General features: G+C 53.7%; 1 protein-coding gene across 7 annotated transcripts in view; it reads left to right on the forward strand.

Moving 5' to 3' along the window:
* RGS3 (regulator of G protein signaling 3) overlaps positions 1 to 19,675 on the forward strand; it is a 76,881-nt gene extending 57,206 nt beyond the window's left edge. For 3 of the 7 annotated variants that reach the window (XM_081195589.1, XM_081195590.1, XM_081195591.1), the window contains 6 exons: positions 3,937 to 4,637; positions 10,833 to 10,931; positions 14,676 to 14,777; positions 15,519 to 15,580; positions 16,581 to 16,747; positions 18,323 to 19,675. In XM_081195589.1, coding sequence (XP_081051715.1) covers positions 3,937 to 4,637; positions 10,833 to 10,931; positions 14,676 to 14,777; positions 15,519 to 15,580; positions 16,581 to 16,747; positions 18,323 to 18,508 — 1,317 coding nt within the window. In that variant the 3' untranslated portion in view covers positions 18,509 to 19,675. Of the gene's footprint in view, positions 1 to 3,936; positions 4,639 to 10,832; positions 10,932 to 12,927; positions 13,039 to 14,205; positions 14,355 to 14,675; positions 14,778 to 15,518; positions 15,581 to 16,580; positions 16,748 to 18,322 lie in introns of those variants that run through there. The other 4 variants (XM_081195587.1, XM_081195588.1, XM_081195593.1 and 1 more) reach the window with 4 other exon arrangements.
* Positions 19,676 to 20,549: the final 874 nt, after the last annotated feature.

Consider the following 20,549-nt stretch of genomic DNA (forward strand, 5'->3'; position numbering starts at 1 on the left):
CAATGATGGGAAGACAGCACACTTTGTAGCTGGGGGTCTGCAGTGGACCGGCACCCACTTCCTCACGCAGAGCCCCTGGGCTGCCAAGTGTTGGGGCAGGCGGAGGTTGGACTGGAAACGCCACTGGGCAGATGGGCACTGCTAGGAAAGTGAGGAGCTTCTGAAATATTCCAGCTTCTTTCTCTGGATGTCGAGCTTTATTTTTCTTTAAAAAATAATAAACTAAAGGTTGTATCCGGTGTGAGTTATATTCAGAGTAGACCCATTCAAATGGATAGAGATGGCCAGTGGGTCTCCTCTGAGTAGCTCTCACACTGGTTTCAGCCCCGAGTTTTGGTCAGTCTTTTATTGTGTCCTTCTGAAGTGCTGCTGAATAATAACAATTGCAATAACAATAAATAACTTACTATATGCTATCCATCTGACTGGGTTACCCCCAGCCACTCTGGGCAGCTTCCATCAAATTAAGATACAGTACACCAAACATTAAAAACTTCCCTATCCAAGGCAGGGGAGTTGATGCCCTCAGAGCCTCCAGCATTTCATCTGAGAGATGCACTACTTTGAGAAGCAGTTTTAAAAGTAGGATATAAAAATGTAAATTGATGAAAGGAAGCACTTGGCCACATTGCCCTAATGTTTGAGTATGTTGATGTTATTTAACGAACACTCTGGGCTGCCTGGCTTAGGGGATTTTATTTGTTTTGTGTGTGTTTGTCTATTTAACATTCAGGAACCAGGGGCAGATTAGCCCAATGTTGCCTACTCTGCTGGTGGGAGACTTTCCAGGGTCTGAGGCGGGTGTGTGTGTGTGTGTGTGTGTGTGTTCGTGTGTTCCATCATTACTTGCTGCCTGCTCCTTTTTAACCAGAGTTGCTACCAGGATTTGAACCCAGGGATCCCCTGCATGCAGAGTGCCTTGATGCCCCTCCCTCAGTAAGCACAGCCCAGGGGATCCCCCACCACCATTGCCTCTCTGCTGGTGGAGTTGCCTGGGTGCCACAAATGATTTCTGGGCTCCACCCCTTAAAGAGCTGCTGTGGAGAGGGAATGTCAGGCAGGGACAGCTGATCCTCCCTTGGAATCATAGAATGGTAGAGTTGGAAGGAACCCTGGGGGTCATCAAGTCCAACCCCCTGAAATCCAGGGATTTGCATGCAGTCTCATGTCCAATTTGAAACCATACTGGACCCTGCTTAGCTTTTTCTTCTGGGCCAAAGCCCCCACCATCCGGGGTAGTTTCAGGACTTGGCAGCTGGCCTTACAGCTTAGGTTACACATGAGAGTCCAGTTTTTATTTTACTAAGTGCACGTCAGGCACCCATTGTTGTATTCCTCCACCACTGCACCGCTTGGCTTTCTGCCTGTGAAAGGCACACTATCGCCAGATGTGTGCATCTGCAAATCAACTTCCTTGCTCAGCCAGGGCAAGTGACTCTTTGCCACCTGGCAAGATCCTGACCCCACACCCCTTTCCAGAATGCTTCTTTGCGTGGCTGTTTGGAGAAACCCGGAGAAGCCAAGGAAAGAGGGAAAGCAGCAAGGAGAGATTCCCTCAGACCCTTCCCTTTTTTTCTCCATCTCCATCTTCCTCCCCAATCTCTCCCGAGGAAGGAGTCAGGGGGGACAAAGTGTTTTGAAGGGTCCTTTGCACTAAGTTTAGGGAGAGTGCAGAAACTTCAGGAATAGCTCCTGCTTTTTCTTAGCTTCTGTACACCCTCAGCATCTGTCAGAATAATAATAATAATAATAATAATAATAATAATAATAATAATAATAATAATAAATTTTATTTATATCCCGCCCTCCCCAGCCGAAGCTGGGCTCAGGGCGGCTAACAACAATCAAAATAGTCCAACATTCTAAAACATTCATTATAAAATTAATTAAATCAATTATTTGATTTAAATCAATTATTTGGGGAGGGGGGAATTGTTGCTGGTCAGAAATTACTAGCTAAGCCAAGATTTGCCTGTCCAATAGGGAGCCTGGTGTTTGCCCATTGGCAGTGTGTTTCCCCAGAGCACCCTCCTGTGACCCTGAAGAGCAAGCAGGCGGAGGCTCCTTCTGTGCAGGCACGAGGCTTCCGGGGTCCAGTTGCAGAGGTGCCCTTTCTCTTGCCCAGGAAGCTCTCCGGCTCCTGCAAGTGCCACTCCTGCTGCTTGCTAGTCGCTGGGTCTCATAAGTGGCTCTGGCTGATAGAGCAGCTCCCGGTGCATGACGTGTGGCCTGGAAGAATTTCAGCTGCCATGGCTGCTGACAGTGGTGCTGTGATAGCAGGCAGCCTCTGTTTGTCTAAGCTGGTTGCGCTGACGTCAGGGCTGGGCAAGCAAGGAGCAGGCCAACCTGATTGAATTACAGAAGGATCGGCCCTTGGCTGAGGAATGGGGGAGGCAGAGAAGCTGCCGGCTGCTTCTTCTAGCCAGGCAACAACAGCCGACCCCACACATGGCTGCCAGGCTGAAAAGAGGATTAGACCATTCTTGCACCATGCAGGAGTCACTAGTTGCCAAGCAGTATAGAATGGAGCGTCCATCTCCAGAGACAGTCTACTTCTGAGTCCTAGGCCCTGGGGACAGATAACTGGGAGTGGGGTGATGGTTGCCTAGTGCCCTGCTTGTGAGATTCCTGGAGGTGCCTGGCTAGTGGCTGTTGGATACTTCTATTGGACAGCAAGATGGCCTCTCAGGCTGACCCATCTTTGGGGCTGCTCTTCTCTTCAGGGGAGCTGCTTCCAGGCCTGCAGGCTGACCGCCTGGAGAGTGGCCACACCAACTCTGCACATGTCTAGGATAAGGGGGCAGGGATAGGCCTGTCCCAGTTTCCCATATGCAACTGAAAAGGCTGTAACACATTTTGGGAGCATCCCTTTTGCAGGCCGGAGGACCCAGATCCCAGCTGGGCAGGGCTGGGAAAGAAAGGGCAGCTGCCAGTCAGTGAAGGCAGAGTGGAGTTAGGTGGACCTACCTGCCTGTCGATCAAGGGCAGATCTTTGTTTTGTTTCTGGAACTTGCATCCGAGGAGACCCCTCCAAGGCAGAGACTGCGGCTCCTGGTCTTCTCAGGAAGATCTCAGGCACATCTTTAGCTCTTCAGACCATGTGTCTGAATTTGCAAGGAATTTAATGTAAACCCCCCCCCCCAATATTTCCCATTCCAAAGGCACTTCTTCCTTCCTGTTGGGCCTTTTTCCAATGGGGCAGCCATCCCCCCAAAGAGCGTTTGTAAAATGCTCTTGTGCAGCCTCTCCTAAGGACTGTGGGAAACCCAAGCAAATGTCTGCGCATGTCTTGGACTGACCACAGCCCCCACCAGTACACCCAGAGGGCCCCACCCCACCCTCAGGAGCCTCTGGTGAAGAAGGCCTCTCAGGTAGCAGCAAGTGATGAGGAAGGGGCCTCTGGCTGTGGCTGGAGCAGAGAAGGGGGAAAGAGACAAGCAGTCTGACTTGGCCTAAGGTGGCTTTCTTATAGAGCCTTATACCTTGGCATCCTTTCCCCCTTTGTAAAGGATCTTGGGTCCCGATACAGCGGAACGCATGGCAAGCGATGACAGGTTTTTCTCTGCCCCAGCTTCCAAATGTGCTGGGACTTGGGGTGGGCTGGGTGATCATAGTTCTGTAGGTGGTCTCTAGAACAGAAGAGGTTTGCTCCCTTCCCATACAGCAGCTTTCCCTGGACCCTTTGAAGGAAATGGACACCTCTTGGGGGTCACACGGGTGGGTCTCCAGGCATGCCAAGCCCCTCTTCTTCACAGAATTGTAGACCCCCTGCAATGCAGGAATCTCAACTCAAGCATCTGTGATGGAGCAATCCATCTTCCTGCTGCTGCACTTTTAGACCTGAGCCCCTCTGCCCCCCCCCACCGTGCCTGCACTACCCCTACCCCCAGCATGTGGCTGACCCTTTCCCCCTCTCTACTTCTTCCCCTCCCCCAGATGCTCGAGCCAGAGGCTGCAGCGCCAGGGGCCTTGCCCTCCACAAGGGAGGACAGAACAAGTCCCACGGCCCACGCCATGAGGGAGGACTCGGTGGAGGAGACAATGGCAGTGGCCCAGGACCCCCCAACAACAGGATCCAGGGAGAAGGGGGCCCCCAGCCCTGGGAAGCACAAGGAGGAGGAGGAAGGGACCAAAGAGACCCATCTCAGCCCCACAGCCTTCGCCATCCCCAAGCTGCGGCTGGAGGACACAGCAGCCATCGCCACATTTGATCTTGATGGCCCAGCAGACTTTGGGGAGGAGGAGGAGGAGGAGGAAGAAGAAGACGAGGAGGAGGAGGAAGAGGAGGAGGAGGAAGACGAAGAGGAGGATGAAGAGGATGAGGACAGCCACGAGGCCTACCTGAGCAGAGGGGAGGTGAAGCGCTGCAGCATGTTTGAAGCCTCAGCCGGCGAGCCACCAGCCTGCAGCCTGAGTGCCCAGAACTCACTACGGCGGCGCACCCACAGCGAGGGGAGCCTCCTGCAGGATCCGCGGGGCGGGCACTGCTTCACCTCCGACACCAGCCTCAACTACGCTGAGGCCCAGGGCCCAGGCACCAGCTGGACACTGCCATCCCCCCAGACACTCAAGAAGGAGCTGGCCAGGAACGGGGGCTCCATCCACCAGCTCACCCTGCTCTTCGTCGGGAACCGGAAGGTAGGGCGCGCAGAGGGATTGTCTGCGGGGAATCTGGGGGACAGTGGGGGTGCTTGGCATAGGGGCAGAAGGTGTTTTCCTCAAGAAAGGCAGGCAGTGGGTTCTGGGGTAGTCTCGCACCCCCCAGCCGCTGCCTATACCACCTCTAGGGTAGGGGCAATTCTGGCTCCTGCTAGATCATAGAATCATAGAGTTGGAAGAGACCACAAGGGCCATTGAGTCCAACCCCCTGCCAAGCAGGAAACACCATCAGAGCACTCCTGACATATGGTTGTCAAGCCTCTGCTTAAAGACCTCCAAAGAAGGAGACTCCACCACACTCCTTGGCAGCAAATTCCACTGTCAAACAGCTCTTACTGTCAGGAAGTTCTTCCTAATGTTTAGGTGGAATCTTCTTTCTTGTAGTTTGGATCCATTGCTCCGTGTCCGCTTCTCTGGAGCAGCAGAAAACCACCTTTCTCCCTCCTCTATGTGACATCCTTTTATATATTTGAACATGGCTATCATATCACCCCTGAACCTCCTCTTCTCCAGGCTAAACATGCCCAGCTCCCTTAGCCGTTCTTCATAAGGCATCGTTTCCAGGCCTTTGACCATTTTGGTTGCCCTCCTCTGGACACGTTCCAGTTTGTCAGTGTCCTTCTTGAACTGTGGTGCCCAGAACTGGACACAGTACTCCAGGTGAGGTCTGACCAGAGCAGAATACAGTGGCACTATTACTTCCCTTGATCTAGATGCTATACTCCTATTGATGCAGCCCAGAATTGCATTGGCTTTTTTAGCTGCCGCGTCACACTGTTGGCTCAGGCAAGGGGTCGCCTTCTTCATTGCTGTCCTTTCATGGCTCATTTGCCGAAAGAAAGCTAACCAAGTGAGAGTTCAGCATTCTAATGACCTATTATCTTTTTTAAATGTTTCTAGTCCTTAAGACAGAGAAGAAAGGCTTCTTTCTTCCCTCCAGATGCAATTCCTTTCCCAGGGAAAGCCAATAACTGGCACATTTGGGTTCAGTCCTTGTGCTGCTCAGACCTAAAGAGCCCTAAGGTCACATGCAGCTTCCAGCCAAGACAGCCTTCTCTGCAGCCATCTCCAAGCGACAGGAGCACCCATAAGCCTGGTGCGCAGTCTGAGAGTCATTCTGCACTCACAGCTGTCCCTGGAGGGACAGGTCAATTCTGTGCCCAGGGCGGCTGTCTACCAGTTCCATCTGCTGTGCTGGCTGAGACCCTACCTGCATGCGCACTGTCTCGCCAGGGTGGTGCATGCTCGGTTATCTCCCGCTTGGACTACTGCAATGCGTTCTACGTGGGGCTACCTTTGAAGGTGACTTAGAAACTACAACTAATAACAGAATGCAGCAGCTAGACTGACGACTGGGACCTGTCATCGGGACCATGTAACGCTGGTCCTGAAAGACCTACATTGGCTCTCAGTATGTTTCCGAGCACAATTCAAAGTGTTGGTGCTGACCTTTGATGCCCTATATGGCCTCAGCTCTGCATATGTGAAGGAGCATCTCCACCCCCATCATTCAGCCCGGACACTGAGGTTCAGCGCTGAGAGCCTTCTGCTGGTTCCCTCATTGCAAGAAGTGAAGTTACAGGGAACCAAGCAGAGGACCTTCTCAGTAGTGGTGGGGCACCAGATGTCCTTTGGCCTTGTTGCGCCCATAACCCTGGAGAGGTCAAACTGAGCAATGCTCTACTTCTGCCCAGGATGCTGGTGGGCAGGGAAGCTATGTGCTGCTGCTGCTGCTGCTGTGAGCTTCTTCTGCGCTTTGTCCATTATTGCTGCTGCTGTTTTGTGGTGTGTCCACCTGCTGCAGCTCAGCCTCCTTGGAGCCCTCGGCCAGGAACTGGTCTGTTTCTAACCTGATTAGCTGCAGGAAGCCTGGCTTGATGGCAGCTGCAGGGCTGAGGCTGCCTAGTCCTGAATTCCTGGTGGGGGCTCTTATCATTTGCTTGCCCAAGATGCATGCGTGTGAGCACATGCTTCACCCCTAGGTAACCCTCCTGAGAGGCAGCTAGAAGCTGACTTCTGCTCTCCGTTGGAGACAGGAGGCTTGACAGCACATACAAGTGGAGAAATGCAAACAAGTCCTTAGAAAAGTATTTCTTTGGAGATAATTTTATTCTCTCCCTTTTCCTCCCTCCTCCCCCCAAAAAGCTGCCTGGGACATGGGAGGGAGAGGTGAACTGGCCAGGAGGCCGCTTTCTTTCAGCCTTTTGCACAAACTGTTGGTTGGGAATGTGGCAGTGGGGTGTGTTGCTGGAATGGCTTGACAGCCACCATCACCCTCCTTTTGCTTACAGAATGTTTGTTTACATTCCAAGGCATCATGGCGGACAAAAAGGAACAGCCATTTTCCAGTCTGTTTCATAAGGATGCTGTTTGCAGTTTTTGACCCCGCTTTCAAAACCTCAGAATGCCTTCTGCGATCTTTCTCTATCATCCTCACAGACAAGTCACCACGTTCTCCCTTTCACAGACAGAGAGGCTGAGAGTGCGGCTTACCAAAAGCCAGCAAATCCACGATTAGAACTAGGATGTAAAGCAAAGTTTCCTAGATTAGACCCATCTAGACCAAAGGTCCCCTGAGCTCCAGTTGCTGGTGGGCACTCAGGGGAGAGGACAAAGGCCCTCACATCTGGTTGGCTAGTGGATGAAGCAGGGAATCTGGAGAAGATCTAACCCCACTCCCCACCCTCCACCTCATTCCCCGTAAAGATCCAGTCGCAAGCACTGTGAGCAATTGTTAGCTCAATGGAACTCCCACATTGAAAGGCAGTCTGCCTCTGGATGCCGTCGGCTAGGGAGCAGCAGCAGGGGCAGGGCCTTTGCTCAAGGGTAGACCACCTGCCTAGCATGCGGAAGGCCCAGGTTCAATCCTCATTGGCATCCCCAGGCAAAGTTGGAAGAGCCGTTGCTGCCAGTCAGTGTAGGCAATACTGAACAAGATGGACCAATGGCCTGGCTCACTATAAGCCACTCCCTGTTTCCTTGATTTCTGTTGGCATGATGCCTTGCTTGGCTGGGGACTTCCTGGAGGCCTTGGCCAGGTGGCAGGGGGTGGAGGGAGGAGGTTTCTCCAGAGGGATGCAGAGGTCATGAAGGCAGATCTGCTCTCAGCTGCTTCGACTGCAGGCAAGGGGGTCTTATGGTGACCCTTCTCTGCTCCTTGACCTTCAACCGGAAAGAGGCAGTTGCAAAACTCCTGGTCCTCAGCAGGGGTGGAGCAAGGGGGTGCGGTGGGTGCAGACCACACTAGGTGTCATCCTGAGGGGGGGGTGACACTCGACACGCCCCCCCCCCCCGCCCACGACTCCCAAGGCTACAGCGAGCAGCAGCTGCAATGGCAAAGCGGTGGCTTGGGACTCGCTGGTGCGGGTGGTGGTGACAAAAATTTTTTCGCACCGGGTACCACCTGACCTTGCTACACCTCTCGTCCTCAGCAGCAGCTCCTGCCCACCTGGTTACCAAAACCCCCCTTCCTCCTTACCGTAGATTCCGGCGTATAAGCGACTTTTTAACCCCGGAAAATCCTCTAAAAAGTCGGGGGTCGTCTTACACGCCGGGTATGGGTTCGCTGGGCAGCGGCAGTGGGCAGTGGGTTTCGCACCGGGAGGAAGCTGCCCAGCGATGCTAAGCCGGCTTCACTGGGCAGCTTCCTCCCGGAGCGGAGCCTGCCGCCCACTGCCTCTGCCCAGCAAAGCTGCCGCGTATAAGACTGGGCGTATAAGTCGACCCTCCAAATTTGAGGGGTTGACTTATACGCCCAGTCGCCTAATATGCCGGAATCTATGGTAATTCTCAAGCCAAGAGTTTCCCATACTGCCAGGCTGGGCTCATGCTGTGCCTTGGCTGCCTCCTGGCGGTCATTTCCAGGATGGCTTTGGGCATTCCAGATCAGCCCTTCCTTGCAGGGAGAGAACAGAAGGGGCTTGTCTACACAGGGCGGAAGCTCAATGTGGATTAGAAGCTGCTTCTGCCTCAATTTTTGGAGGGGTGGGTGGTGGGGTTCTCCACACCAGGTCCGCATCATCCATCTGTCAGCCTGAATGTTTTCCCATCAAGATTTGGTTTTCCCAGCTGAGGGATAATCCAGCAAGGGAATTAAAATCAATATAAAATTGAATGTTGCCTTGGAGTGGGTTTACGTGGGTAGTACCACCTATCCCCAGCCTCCTATTTTGTTTCTGTCATGTTTATGGGTTGTTGTTGTTTTAATTTCAAAGCAGGGCCTCCCATTCCCTCTGTCTGTCTGTCTGTCTGTGTCTGAGAAAGGGCTCAGAGGTGCCTCCTCCAGCCTGGCTGTTCCTTGCCCTCTTTTTAAGCTCAGCAGGCTGCCAGTGAGGCTGTGGGCAATGCATATAGACACAGGTATATATTTTATTTTTCCACCTGCTCATTTGTGCAAATCTGGTAGATTGAAAAAGGTATGTTTCAGACATAAAAAGGGACTGCTTTGTCCACTGTGGAATATGCATTAAATGCTGGCTTTGCTGGAAGTTTGTTTTGCAATTCCACATACCTGCCTGCATATCACAGCCTCCCAAGGCACACCTTCCACTGTCAAACAGCTCTTACTGTCAGAAAGCTATCCCTCATGTTTAGTCGGACTCTCCTTTCGTGTAAATAGAGTCCATTGTATTGGATCCTACCCACCAGAGCAGCAGAAAGCAAATTTGCTCCATTGTTTTCTTTGTCCCTTCTCCCCCAGCTGGTTTACATAAATGGCTGGAGTTCCCTCTCTCTCTCTCTCTCTCTCTCTCTCTCTCTCTCTCTCTCTCTCTCTCTCTCTGTGTGTGTGTGTGTGTGTTTGTGTGTGTGTGTGTAAACTGCACAATTCTGAAACTGACTAGATAAAAAGAAGGACCCGGCTGCATTTCAAGCCACTAATATGTCTACAGCCGCTGCTAAGTCATTCTTCTCAGTTTGGATTTAAACTGGGTCTTGTGTGGGTTGGGGAACAACACATAGACACGCTGGGTAGATAGTGGACTGCAGTTTGCACGCAGCTTCCCAAAGCAGAGCAAATGGGAGTGTGCACAGCACACAGCCTGGTTGGAAGCTCCCCCTGTGCTAGCGAGGGCTTGCCCCTTTCTGTCGGGCAGCAGCAAGAGGAAGATGGGCCCCCAAGCGCTCAGCTGCTCCCGCCTGCCTTTCTGCCTCTGCCTGGAAGCAGAGTCTCTCCCTTTCTCCCCTTCCAACAATGGGAGGAAATGTCTTTGGGGCAGGCTGCCTCTTGGAGTGTCTCTGCCAGGGAGGGAGACGGCCAGGCCAATAATCTCCGGAAGCCTCACCTAGCAGGGGAAGGAAGCTGCGGGACCCTCCGGCTCCTTGGCTGGGGAGCCCATTCCCACGGGTGAGCGGAAAGCGAGGGGGGGGGAGGGAGGCAATTGACCAAGAGAGAGAAATTCCTCAGCAAATTATCCTCCTGAGCTGAGCGTGCAAAAAGTGAGGATTTATATTCTTCCCAGGTTACAATCCAGTGTTGGATACAATGGGGCTTGCTTCTGAGATGAACACCTACCCAGCCAGATGGGTGGGGTATAAATAATAAATGAAAAAATTAATAATACAGAATTGGGCTGCCTCCTCTTTCAGTATGTTCAATGAATGGTGATTTTGGTTACTGCTACTTATTGGAGCTGGAAAATGTTGATTTGGGTGCAAATGTTTAATTCATCCAGAAAAGCTTCTGTTTCTATTGCATTTTGTACATTTTGTGCATTGTCACAACTTTTGCCGCAGCCATAAAACGTGGAGGAGGAGTGTTGCAGGAAATGATTGCAGAAAGCAGGAGCATAAATGCAGCAAAACACCCTATTTAAAAATGGTGCTCTTTCTAAGTGAGCAATTAGTAAGAATTCCATTCCCTTTGAGTAAAAGGAGTCAGAGACTTGCTGTGCTTTATAAACCGGAGAGAAATTAAGGGAGAAGACTATTTCAAAGAAAAGCTTGCAGTGATTTGGTTCTTGTGTTGTGGTTATGGTTAGAGAAGCAGGAAGAGGAGGAACAGAGCAGGGAGCAGAAATACCCCATGGCAAGGGGTTCAGGGCTCAGCCCTTGGTCTTTGGAGGTGGCAGAAGGATTCCAGGAGAGGGTGGCTCCCCTCAGCTGCAGCCTGCCTTCAAGGGGCATCTCACTCCCCCCCCACCCTGTCCCATCTCATCCCTGTGCTTCTCTCCCCTGCAGCAGCAGCAGCAACATGGGCACCTGCTGGACCCCCACTGGGCCCTTGACCGAGGAGTTTCTTCACGAGGGGCCTGCAAGAAGACAAACAGGAACCTGTAAGTCGAGGGAGGGGAGGGAACCCATCTCGGGAGGGGGCTGAAGCCAGACCCAGAGTCCCTGCCTGAAATTGGGGAGGCCCCACACCAGGCAGGTAAAGCCCTCATGTGCCACTTGAAACAGACACACACCCCTGTGTGAAGATTCCTGGGAACTGTAGTATGGTAAGGGTGCCAAGAGTTGTTAGGAGAACCTTAGCACACTACAATTCCCAGGATTCTTTGTGTGTGGTGGTGGGGTGTTAATAAGAATGCTTTAAATACATGATATGGATGTGACCCTGGAAACCCAGATCCCAAGCTGTGGTGGGCTCCTGTGTGTGGATTCTCTAGTGAGATGCAAATGGTTATTTCTTTTACTGTTCCTTTCCATGGAGCTGGGGTGGCATGGGGTCACTTTCTGCATGCTCAAGGTATCCTCCGATTATTCCTCACATGTTCCAGGGCTAATTGCATGTTCATGGATGGGGCTTGCTTGCTCGCTCCTGAAGGAAAAGTGCTCTGCTCGTGCTCAGAAGCCCCTTGTGTGGGGGCTTCTTCTGCCAGCCGTAGCAGCCAGAGGAGGCAGTTTGCAGGCCATCCATACCAGTCCCCACGCCTGCTTCAAGTAGCCTGGTACAGAATGAGACCCTGGGTGCTGGGCAGCCTGTGTGCAAAGTCAGGAGCAGGGTCAGCTGGCCTCCCCTGAAGTCCACCCCCCTTGCCCATTGCTGGACCAGGAGAATGTAAACCTAGAAAAGGAGTGGGTGGGTGTTGGTGCATTTACCACTTCTTTACTTTCTAAGAGAACGGGGCATCCTCAGCAAATGCTAAAAGGCCTCAGGAAGAGCTGGGTCAGACCAGCACGTTGCCCCGGCAGGAAGGCCACAAGTACCCCAGGCGTGCCCTAGCTGCCCTCGCCAGGGCCTGGCACAGTTGAGGAAGACTGCCTCTGAACATGGAGGGTTCATACCCAGGTGTGGCTAAAAGGCGGGCAGCTAAATCAAGCCAAAGTGGGTCCATCCTGGCTGGCACCCCACCTTTCACCATGGACAACAGCCAGACCCCCCCCCCACACACACACACACCTTTCCCAAAACAGGGCATGGGAGCAGGACGGGCCTTTGCTGCTGCTGCTGCCGCCCAGTGCAGCATTTATGTCTCTGAACCACAGAGCTTCAGCTGGTAGACCCCCTCCATCCCCCACTCCTCTATGCAGTTTGCCTGAAACCACACCTGGCCGTATTCAGCATCAGTGTCTACTCAGAGGAGACTCATTGAAACTGATGAACGTGACTCCCTCGGGCCCCTTCCTAATTCCAGCACGACCCTGTTGTGCCTCTTCTTTCCAAAGAAGCTGCTTCATGTCTGTCCCGAGAGGGCACATGCCACATGCTCAGAACTACTCTGCCCCCTAAGCAGAAGGAAGATCTCTGCTTAGCACAAAGGCACTGCACACTTTCCCCAAAGGGGAGAGATGGGCAAGGCAGACAGACAGCCTCTGTGTCCATGTGGGGATTTCCCCTCCTGGCCGGCCACATCCTATTCATGCAATCCAAGAATGGTAGAGCTGGGAGGGGTCTCAAGGGTCATCTAGCCCAACCCGCTGCAATGCAGGAATCGTAACTGAAGCACCATCTTTGTTCCTGGGTGCTACTCTTGAGTAATCAGCACTGGGTTGCTGCTCATCCGTTGCAGCCATCTCTCATTTGTTTCATTTTTATGTGAGAGATAAAACGGACGAAGACGGCAGCTTAGGTCTTGTAGCCCAAAGAGGGGATCTGAACCCAGGACCGCTCGAAGCCCGCCTTACACTCTGGCCCTGAAGAAGTGGGGCGGGGCATCTAAATCAACCCCTCCTCCTCCTCCTCAGATGCGGGCAAGGCGGTGGGCACGGGGAGGGCTTCAGGAGTCCCGCTGCGCATGCTCGAGCGTAGAGAAGCGTCGTTGCGAGGCGCTGCCGCGGGGTGTCGCTGTCGGCGCACTAGTGGAGACGCGGATCCGGCGCCCCTTTCTCAGCCCGAGGGTCCGGGGAGGGAAAGGGCGGGGGGCTCCAGCTCCCTTCGAGGTCTCCGCGCATCCAGATGCATCCCTCCGCGCGGGGGGTCGCCGAATGGTACCTGGAGAGGTGAGGGAGGCAGCAGCAGCCCCGCCGGAGCGCAGGAGACGCGGCTTCCTCGCGAGTAGCAGGAGGGCATTCGGCTTTATTTTAAAAGTACCGGGAAATATTATTTTGAAACGGGCGTAGGGCGCTCAAGGATGCCTGCGGGCCGGACGCCCTTCTAAATCTGCACTCTGCATTTGCTCAGGAGCGCTCTCACCGATGCCCCACGTTGTTGGCTCGCTGGCATTCCAGCCATTGAAAACGGAGTTGTGCGCCACGAGTGGCCTGGGCGCAAATCCTCAGAGCTGGACTCTTGAAATAGTTTTGGGGGTGAGACGAGACCCCCGGGCCCACCTCTCCAAAAGACCCGGGTCTGGAAAGGACGTGGGGAGATCAGCAATCAATCAAGTGTGTGTGTGGGGGGGTTCCCTTTCAATTAGAGTAAGGTGATGGGGAGGTGCGGGTCTGACGCTTAATCTGTACATCCGCTGCGTCTCAAGGGCGACCCATTTGACCCTTGTCATTCTTGCAGGTTGGACGGGAGGCCAAAAAGGGATGGTGCTTCTTGCGAGAAAGCTGCCCCTTTGGGAGTGTGGGCTACCCCTTGCCTTGACCGTACGGTCGTTAACCTCCCCGCGAACCAATCCGGGCGAAGGGCGACCATCGCGGGCTGCCCACGAAATCCATTCGGAGTAGGGGAGGCGCGGTTCCGTCCCGGAGTCTGCGGGGAAAGGGCCCGTCCGCACTGCCCTCTCTGAGCTTCTCCGAGGCGCCTTTGACTCGGGGCTGCCCTTCTTGCGGCTGTCCCTTGTGATGGGTGCTGGAAAGGGTGCCAAACTGCAGCTCCCACCAGGATCGCTCTGGGATGCGCACGGGGGATGCTTCGAGCGTGTAGTGTGGATCTGGCCCGTAAAGAAACGGGAGAGCAGACTTTGGGAAGGCTCTGGGCTGCGGGGGTCCCAGCCTCTCCGCTCCCCCCGTGAAGAGGGCGACCTTCCCTTGATTGACATTTCCCTGCCTCCCCCCCCCCCCGTTTAACCCTCGGCGCGCCAGGAGCTCTATAAATAGCCTCGCCCCGCCCCGGCCCGAAATAGGATCCGTGGGCGGCCCTCGCACGTGCAGCCGCTCCCCTTCCGAGGGGCTGGCGGGGCCGGCCGGCCGGCTGCAGACGCGGCTGTGCTCTGGCTGCGCTCCGGCTGCCGGCGTCCCCCGGAGCGCCCGGCCATGCCCTTCTCCCGCGAGGCGGCCCAGGCGGTGGAGCTCCACGCGGAGATCCTGCGGGGCTCCCGTGGGAGAGGCGGCGTCACGCTCAGCCTGCAGCGGAGACACACCTTGAAGGAGTACGTGGGACACCCCCGGCGGCGCCTGAAGGAGTGCGCGCCCTTTGTGCGTGCTCAGGGGCACTCTTGGCCCTGGCTGGGAAGCCTCTGAGCTTACGCGGAGGGCGGTGTGCTCGCTGGGAAGACTGCGGAGGGTTGGATTCCTTGTCGGGGTTTGCGGCGTTGTTCCTTAGCAGGGCGCCCGGACCCCTCCTCCCTGCCCTTGAGGACAAAGGAGAGGCGCCGGGCTGGGTTGGGAAGCGACCCTCGATCGCGGGTCTTGTTCCTTTGCTTCCCCGCAGCCTCGCTAACCCCGCTGCCCCTTCTGCTTTGCATCTCCAGGGCCAAAGACATGAAGACCCGGCTGGGGATCTTCCGAAGGCGGAACGAGTCTCCTGGAGGCCCTGCAGCCTGCAAGGCGGACAAAGCCCTCAAGACCCTCAAGTAAGGAAGGGGGGTGCTAGGTGAGAAGAGGCTTGAGGTGTCTCAGGGGTGGTCCCAGATCCGCAGAGGTGAAGCCAGGCTGGGACATGGTCTCTGAGTTTCTCTTCCCAGCGCAGAACTTCACCCACCAAAAGCAGAAGCTGCACTTGAGGTCCCAGATGGAGAATGTTCCTGGAGCTTTTTCTCCTCTTCTGACCCCATCCTGCTCTGTAGCAGTCTTATCCTGGGTGGATTTCCAGCATCTTTAGACTGGAGAGGGTCTGAGAGGGATGTGCCGGGCATTCCTGCACACACAAGAGGATTGGTGCTTAAACACATTTTGAACAAATGCAAAAATCTGTATTTCCCAATTTTTCTTTGCAAGAAATCTTTTTTAAAGCGTGTGTAGGATTTTCAGACAATTGCAGGTTTTAGCCTTGCTTTTTGAAATCCATTAATTGGTGTAAAGCTTGGAAGGCTGCATCTTGAAAAATGAATGTTGGCTATTACAGTATAGTAAGAGGGAGTCCAACAATGTCTGTGTTTTGGGAATGGGGGGTGTTGTTTAGTAGGGCAGAATCAAAATGCAAGCTACTTTCATGTATGTTAATCAAGCAGCCTTTGCCTTAAAATTTTAATTTACTCCAGTTCGGGGGGGGGGGGGAGCTTAATCCTCTGGGGGAAGGGGTTTCCCTTTTCCCTGCCTTGCAGCTTCTCTTTCCTGCCAAGTGACTCCTCCCCTCATTTTCTCCTTCTCCTCAGGCCAACTCCTGAAGAAGCTCTCAAGTGGGGAGAGGCCCTGGAAAAACTGCTTCAGCATAAATGTAAGGCGGGAGGAATTTTGCCGTTTCTAGCTTTTGAGAATCACTTAAGCTTCAGAGATGCAGAACCCAAATGCCTGAAACATCTGTGACTCTCAGATATGTGCAAAATCTTGTTTTTAAGTGGGACCTGCAGTTCATCCCTCCCTTTCTCTCTACTTTTTAAAAGCACTGTGGAGATAACAGCATCCAAGGCTTGGCAGGGTGTGTGTGTCTTTGTGTAACTCTGAGGGTGATGCTCCTCCCCTCCCCATTGGCTGCTTTCACCCCCAGATTGCTCTGCCCCCAGCTGCCCGGCCAGTGGAACCCCACTGGTGTTGCCTGGCACAGAGGCAGAGCCCACTGGCTCATCTGACACATGATCTCCTTCTCTTGGCTGGCAGCGATGCTCCACAGTCTTGGCCAGAGAGAGGCTTTGGACAGTTTCTGCCTTCTGAGATTCTTTTCCAAGTTGGGCAGGTTACAGTTTGTGGGGAACTTTTCTCTGTGCCATCCTTGGATTGTGGATCTGTGGTTTGGTGTTAGGAAATGGTTGTACCTACAGGACTCTCATGTTTTACCCTTCTGGTGCCTGAAATGCGCTGCTGGGGGAGGCAGGCCTGGTTTAGCCTGCTGTGCCACCTCAGAAGAGGCTTGCTGGTTTAGACCCAGGGTCCATGGAGTTCAGTAATTTGTGTGCCAGCCAGGTGCCTTTGGCCCTTGCCTTCATCCCCTGAGTGTCTGGTCTTTAGTGGCAAACCACTTCTGGCTATGCATCCCAAGAGTTGCCCTTCCCTTTTTCCTTAAGAGCAGGCACCCCCAGACTCAGCCCTCCAGGTGTTTTGGGACTACAGCTCCCATCATCCCTAGCTAACAGGACCAGTGGTCAGAGATGATGGGAATTGTAGTCCCAAAATATCTGGAGGACCGAGTTTGGGGGTGCCTGCTTAAGAGGAAGGGGCCAGAAGGGGAAGGTTGCTGGCTCCTGCCCCCTGGCCCTCAAGGCTACTTTCTCCCTCTCCAGATGGTCTGGCCGCCTTCCGTGCCTTCCTGCGCACTGAGTTCAGTGAGGAGAACCTGGAGTTCTGGCAGGCATGTGAGGACTACAAGAAGATCAAGTCCCAGTCCAAGATGGTGTCCAAAGCCAAGAAGATCTATGCAGAATACATTGCAACCCAGTCCTGCAAAGAAGTGAGTGAGTGGCTAGCTGGCTTCCATTGCCCGGGGGGTGGGGGGTTGGCATTCCAAGGCCTGTTGGTGTTGGCTGTGCCAAAGTGCAACGCAGACCAAGAGGCTCTGCCAAGGTCTGGGGTGAAATGGACACCTGGATGAAGGATTTTGAAACTCGGCCTTGAGATTTTGCAGCTCAGTGCTTATCTTGCGTCTGGCTGATGAACAAGCTTAAGACAACGCCAAAGTACTAGGCTACCCGGCCTAAGATACATGGACACGTGTTTAACTGAAACCTGTATATGGGCAATGTTTACAGCTGGAGAGGAGCAACTCAGGTCTAAGTTTGTGCAAGGAAACTGCCTAGAAACTCTCTCCTCCCCAAAAACTTGCTATCACCTTTGAGAGGCCTGTGAAGATTCTTAGAGAAACAGCTCTGAGGTGAGCAGCGCAAAGCCCAGTTGTTACAGCCCAGTCTGGTTAAATTCTCAATTTATGCCGGTTTCTCTGTCCTGGCTGCTCTGCAAAGAGTTTGGGAACTTTCCCGGGGATTGTGTGGGAGAGCCTGGGCATGTTCTTCCTGCCGGCCCAGAGTTTCAATTTGGAGAAGGGAATGGCTTCTGTTTAAGTCCATGGAGCGGATAATGACTCCTAGGAGAAGGTCTGCTGGCAGGTCAGCTGCTTGGCAGAGGGGGAGGCAATCTAGTACAGGGGCCAGCAAGGTTTATCTTGCCTGGGCTGGATCGGTCCCACGGAGATCCCTCTGTGGGCTGGACCACATGCGTGCCTGTTTTTTGGCACCGCGGAAGCTAGTCCCTGTGCCGTGCTGGTTTAGCGCAGTGTGTGAGTGGGCGGCTCGGGGGCTGGTCAAACGACCTCTGAGGGCCACTTCTGGCCCATGGGCCTTAGGTTGCTGACCCCTGATCTAGTAGCTGGCAATGGGCATTAGTGGGATGCCTTTGACGTGGTGCCTTTTGCCCACTGCAGGTTCAGAACGGGGATTTGTAGCTTTCAGGAACAGGCAGCATTGGGAAGAGACTGTCTGCCATGGGCACTCTGGCCTCAGCTGCTCTGCCCTATTTTAAAAAGAAAATTCCAGCTCTTTTTGCAGCTGGAAAGGATCTTTAGGTGTATCAGCCACGCTTCCCAGGGGGCTGTGCTGCCCCCCCCCTTGACCATTTTCCCATCCATCCAACCAACCACCCTTAACATAATAGGAGCCTGCTGGATGAGACCAAAGGGCACCCATCCTGTCCAGCATCTTTCTGTGGGAAACCCTTGAGCAGGATTTGAACGCGAGAGCCTTCTCCCCTCCTTTGGTTTCTAGCAACTGGTATTCAGAAGAATTGCTGTTTTTGACCATGGAAGCAGAGTATAGTCATCCTGGCCAGGAAGAACTGTGAGGGGGGAGAGACTTTGTGTGCTGATCACAGCTGTTTCCACTTGCCTCCCCCCCCCCCCAGTGATCAGCACAAAGTCTCTCTCCCCTCACAGTCCTTCCTCTAGAAACAGCTCCTTTTCTCTCTCCTGAATCTGCCCTCCTGCTATCGTATTTGAGCTGCAGTGACTGGACTTTCCTCCCTCCTGCTCTCGTAGGTCAACCTGGACTCCTACACTCGGGAGCACACCAAGGACAATATGCAGAGCATCTCCCGGAGCAGCTTTGACCTTGCCCAGAGGCGGATCTACGCCCTGATGGAGAAGGACCCCTATCCTCGCTTCCTGCGCTCAGAGCTGTATTTGGACCTCGTCAACCAGAAGAAGTCCAGCCCTCCGCTGTAGAGGCGGCCTGGCCGGCTTCTGAGGGGAGACTTGTTTCTGGGAGGTGTATGTTTACATGTGATCCGCTGCCTTTCTGGTCGGAGGCCTGCCTGGACAAAGAAGCCACCGCTTCCCCCCACCCCTGGGGTCAGACAGCTCGGCCTCCTCATTCTCTTCCACCCCAGAAGCTTGCTTTGTCTCTCCGGTACGACAACGTCATGGTGACCAGGAGCTGGAGGCTGGGGGTCCCACCAGACCACTGTGAAGTTCAGAGCTGTCTTCCCTCCCCCTGCTGCGCCCGGGGGCTGTTGCCGAGGGGCCGCTTTCTGAGCCTGGACCTGGATTTGGCACCCAGAAGGAGTTTGTGGGATGGCAGACAAAGATGGCTCCTCCTTCCAAAGAGTTGCTGACAAAGGGACTTGGGCAGCACTTGGGGGAATTATCGCCCTTGGGCATCTCTGCTCTCGATAAAGAACTCTTTCTTCCTCTTCTTCCTCTGTCTCGTCCTCCCAAGAAATGCTCAAGCAGCCCCCTACTGCTTCCAGTTGTCATCTGCTCCCCTATTTATTGAAATCATCTAGCTGGATGCTCAACAGGTGGTGTGCATGACCACTGCTCAACTTCCTGTTGAGCTTTTTTGTTTTTTTTTACTTCAAGTGCAATATTATTAATATTATTATTACTGTTTTCGTTTATGTGCCTCTTCTCTCGCCCTCCCCCCAACCTCCCGGAACTTTGCGGTGGAGCGAATGTGCCTAAGTTCTGAGTGTGTCCAGCATCTCTGACGATGCTGATGACTGATGACATCTGCTGTGCCTGCAGGCAGCTGAGAGATCTGTAAGAAGAGGGCTGAGGGCAGACTGTGGCCTCTGCGGTCAACACACAGAGATGAAAGAGTGCTGTGTGAATGGGATGGTGACTGTGCTGGCTGGGCCTCCAGAGGGGAGAGTGTGCCTGTATGTGTGTCTGCGTGTGCGCGAGGCCCCCGCTTGCTCATGGTCCAGGAAGTCCCGGCTGCCTCCTCTCTGGAGGAATCTGGAGGATGGACGCTTGGCCAAGGGCCTGGTTTACAACTCAAGCCCATCTCTGCAGGTAGCTGTTAATGTTGTGCTGTTGTTTTAAAACCCATCAACTTCTTTTTTTTTAATGTCATGGCTATTTAGGATAAATAAAGAGATAATAAAAGTCCTTCGCTTCTTTTTTCCCTTCCTGATTCTCTGCTTTCCCAAGGCTTTCCTTCCAAGCCAGACTTTGCCAGAGACCAATCTGGGATGGGCTTCTTAATTTAGAAATGGGTGTCTGCACTTTCCCTGACTGGAGGGATGTGGTTGGGCTACTGGCTTTAGGGAAACCGCACCATTGTCTGTCTGCCTTCATCTCAGCTGTGCAGAAGGGCTCTTGGTGGCTGTCAGTCAAGAGCGCTGGGGAAATCTGCAGCAAAGGATGTCCTGAGCAGAGCTAAGCCCTCCTGATGAGACTTGGTTCCATTCTCCCTGCCCCGGTCAGTCCAAGTTGACCCATGGGGTGCAGGGAGGGTTCTCCTTCACAAGCACGTTCCTTGCAGGGAATGCACTTGTACAGCAGCACCTAGCAGGATCGGGCCCTGCCCATCTACTGACATCTTCCGGTGAGGTTGGTGATGGATGGGGCATGGTTTGGGGGAAATGGTCTCACAGGCCAAATTGGACCCATGGCATGCCAAGAGTGGTCTATGGGCCAGGGTTTCCCCACTCCTAAAGATGGAGGGGGGGGTCTCTGGGACCTTCTTTGAGCCCCTGCTTGGTGTCCTGAGATGTTAGCTCTCTGGAGAATTGACGAGTCCCACCTCACCTCCATTTGGGACAAGAAGGCTCAGCTGCTTTTCACTCTCAGACTTGCGCTCCGAGGGCCTTCAAACTGAAGAGGGCAGCTGGACTTGAACTCATATCTTCCTGGGGCATTTTCTTCGCCACTGAGCAATTGGCCCCTCTCTGGCTCTCTCCAAAAGAACAGCAAGAGCATCTCAGAGCTGTTCTCAGCCACTTACTTCGTTTGGACAAAGTGCAGGGAAAATTTCATTTCA

Source organism: Podarcis bocagei (assembly GCF_964188305.1).
Source record: "Podarcis bocagei genome assembly, chromosome: 1".
Lineage (NCBI taxonomy): Eukaryota > Metazoa > Chordata > Lepidosauria > Squamata > Lacertidae > Podarcis > Podarcis bocagei.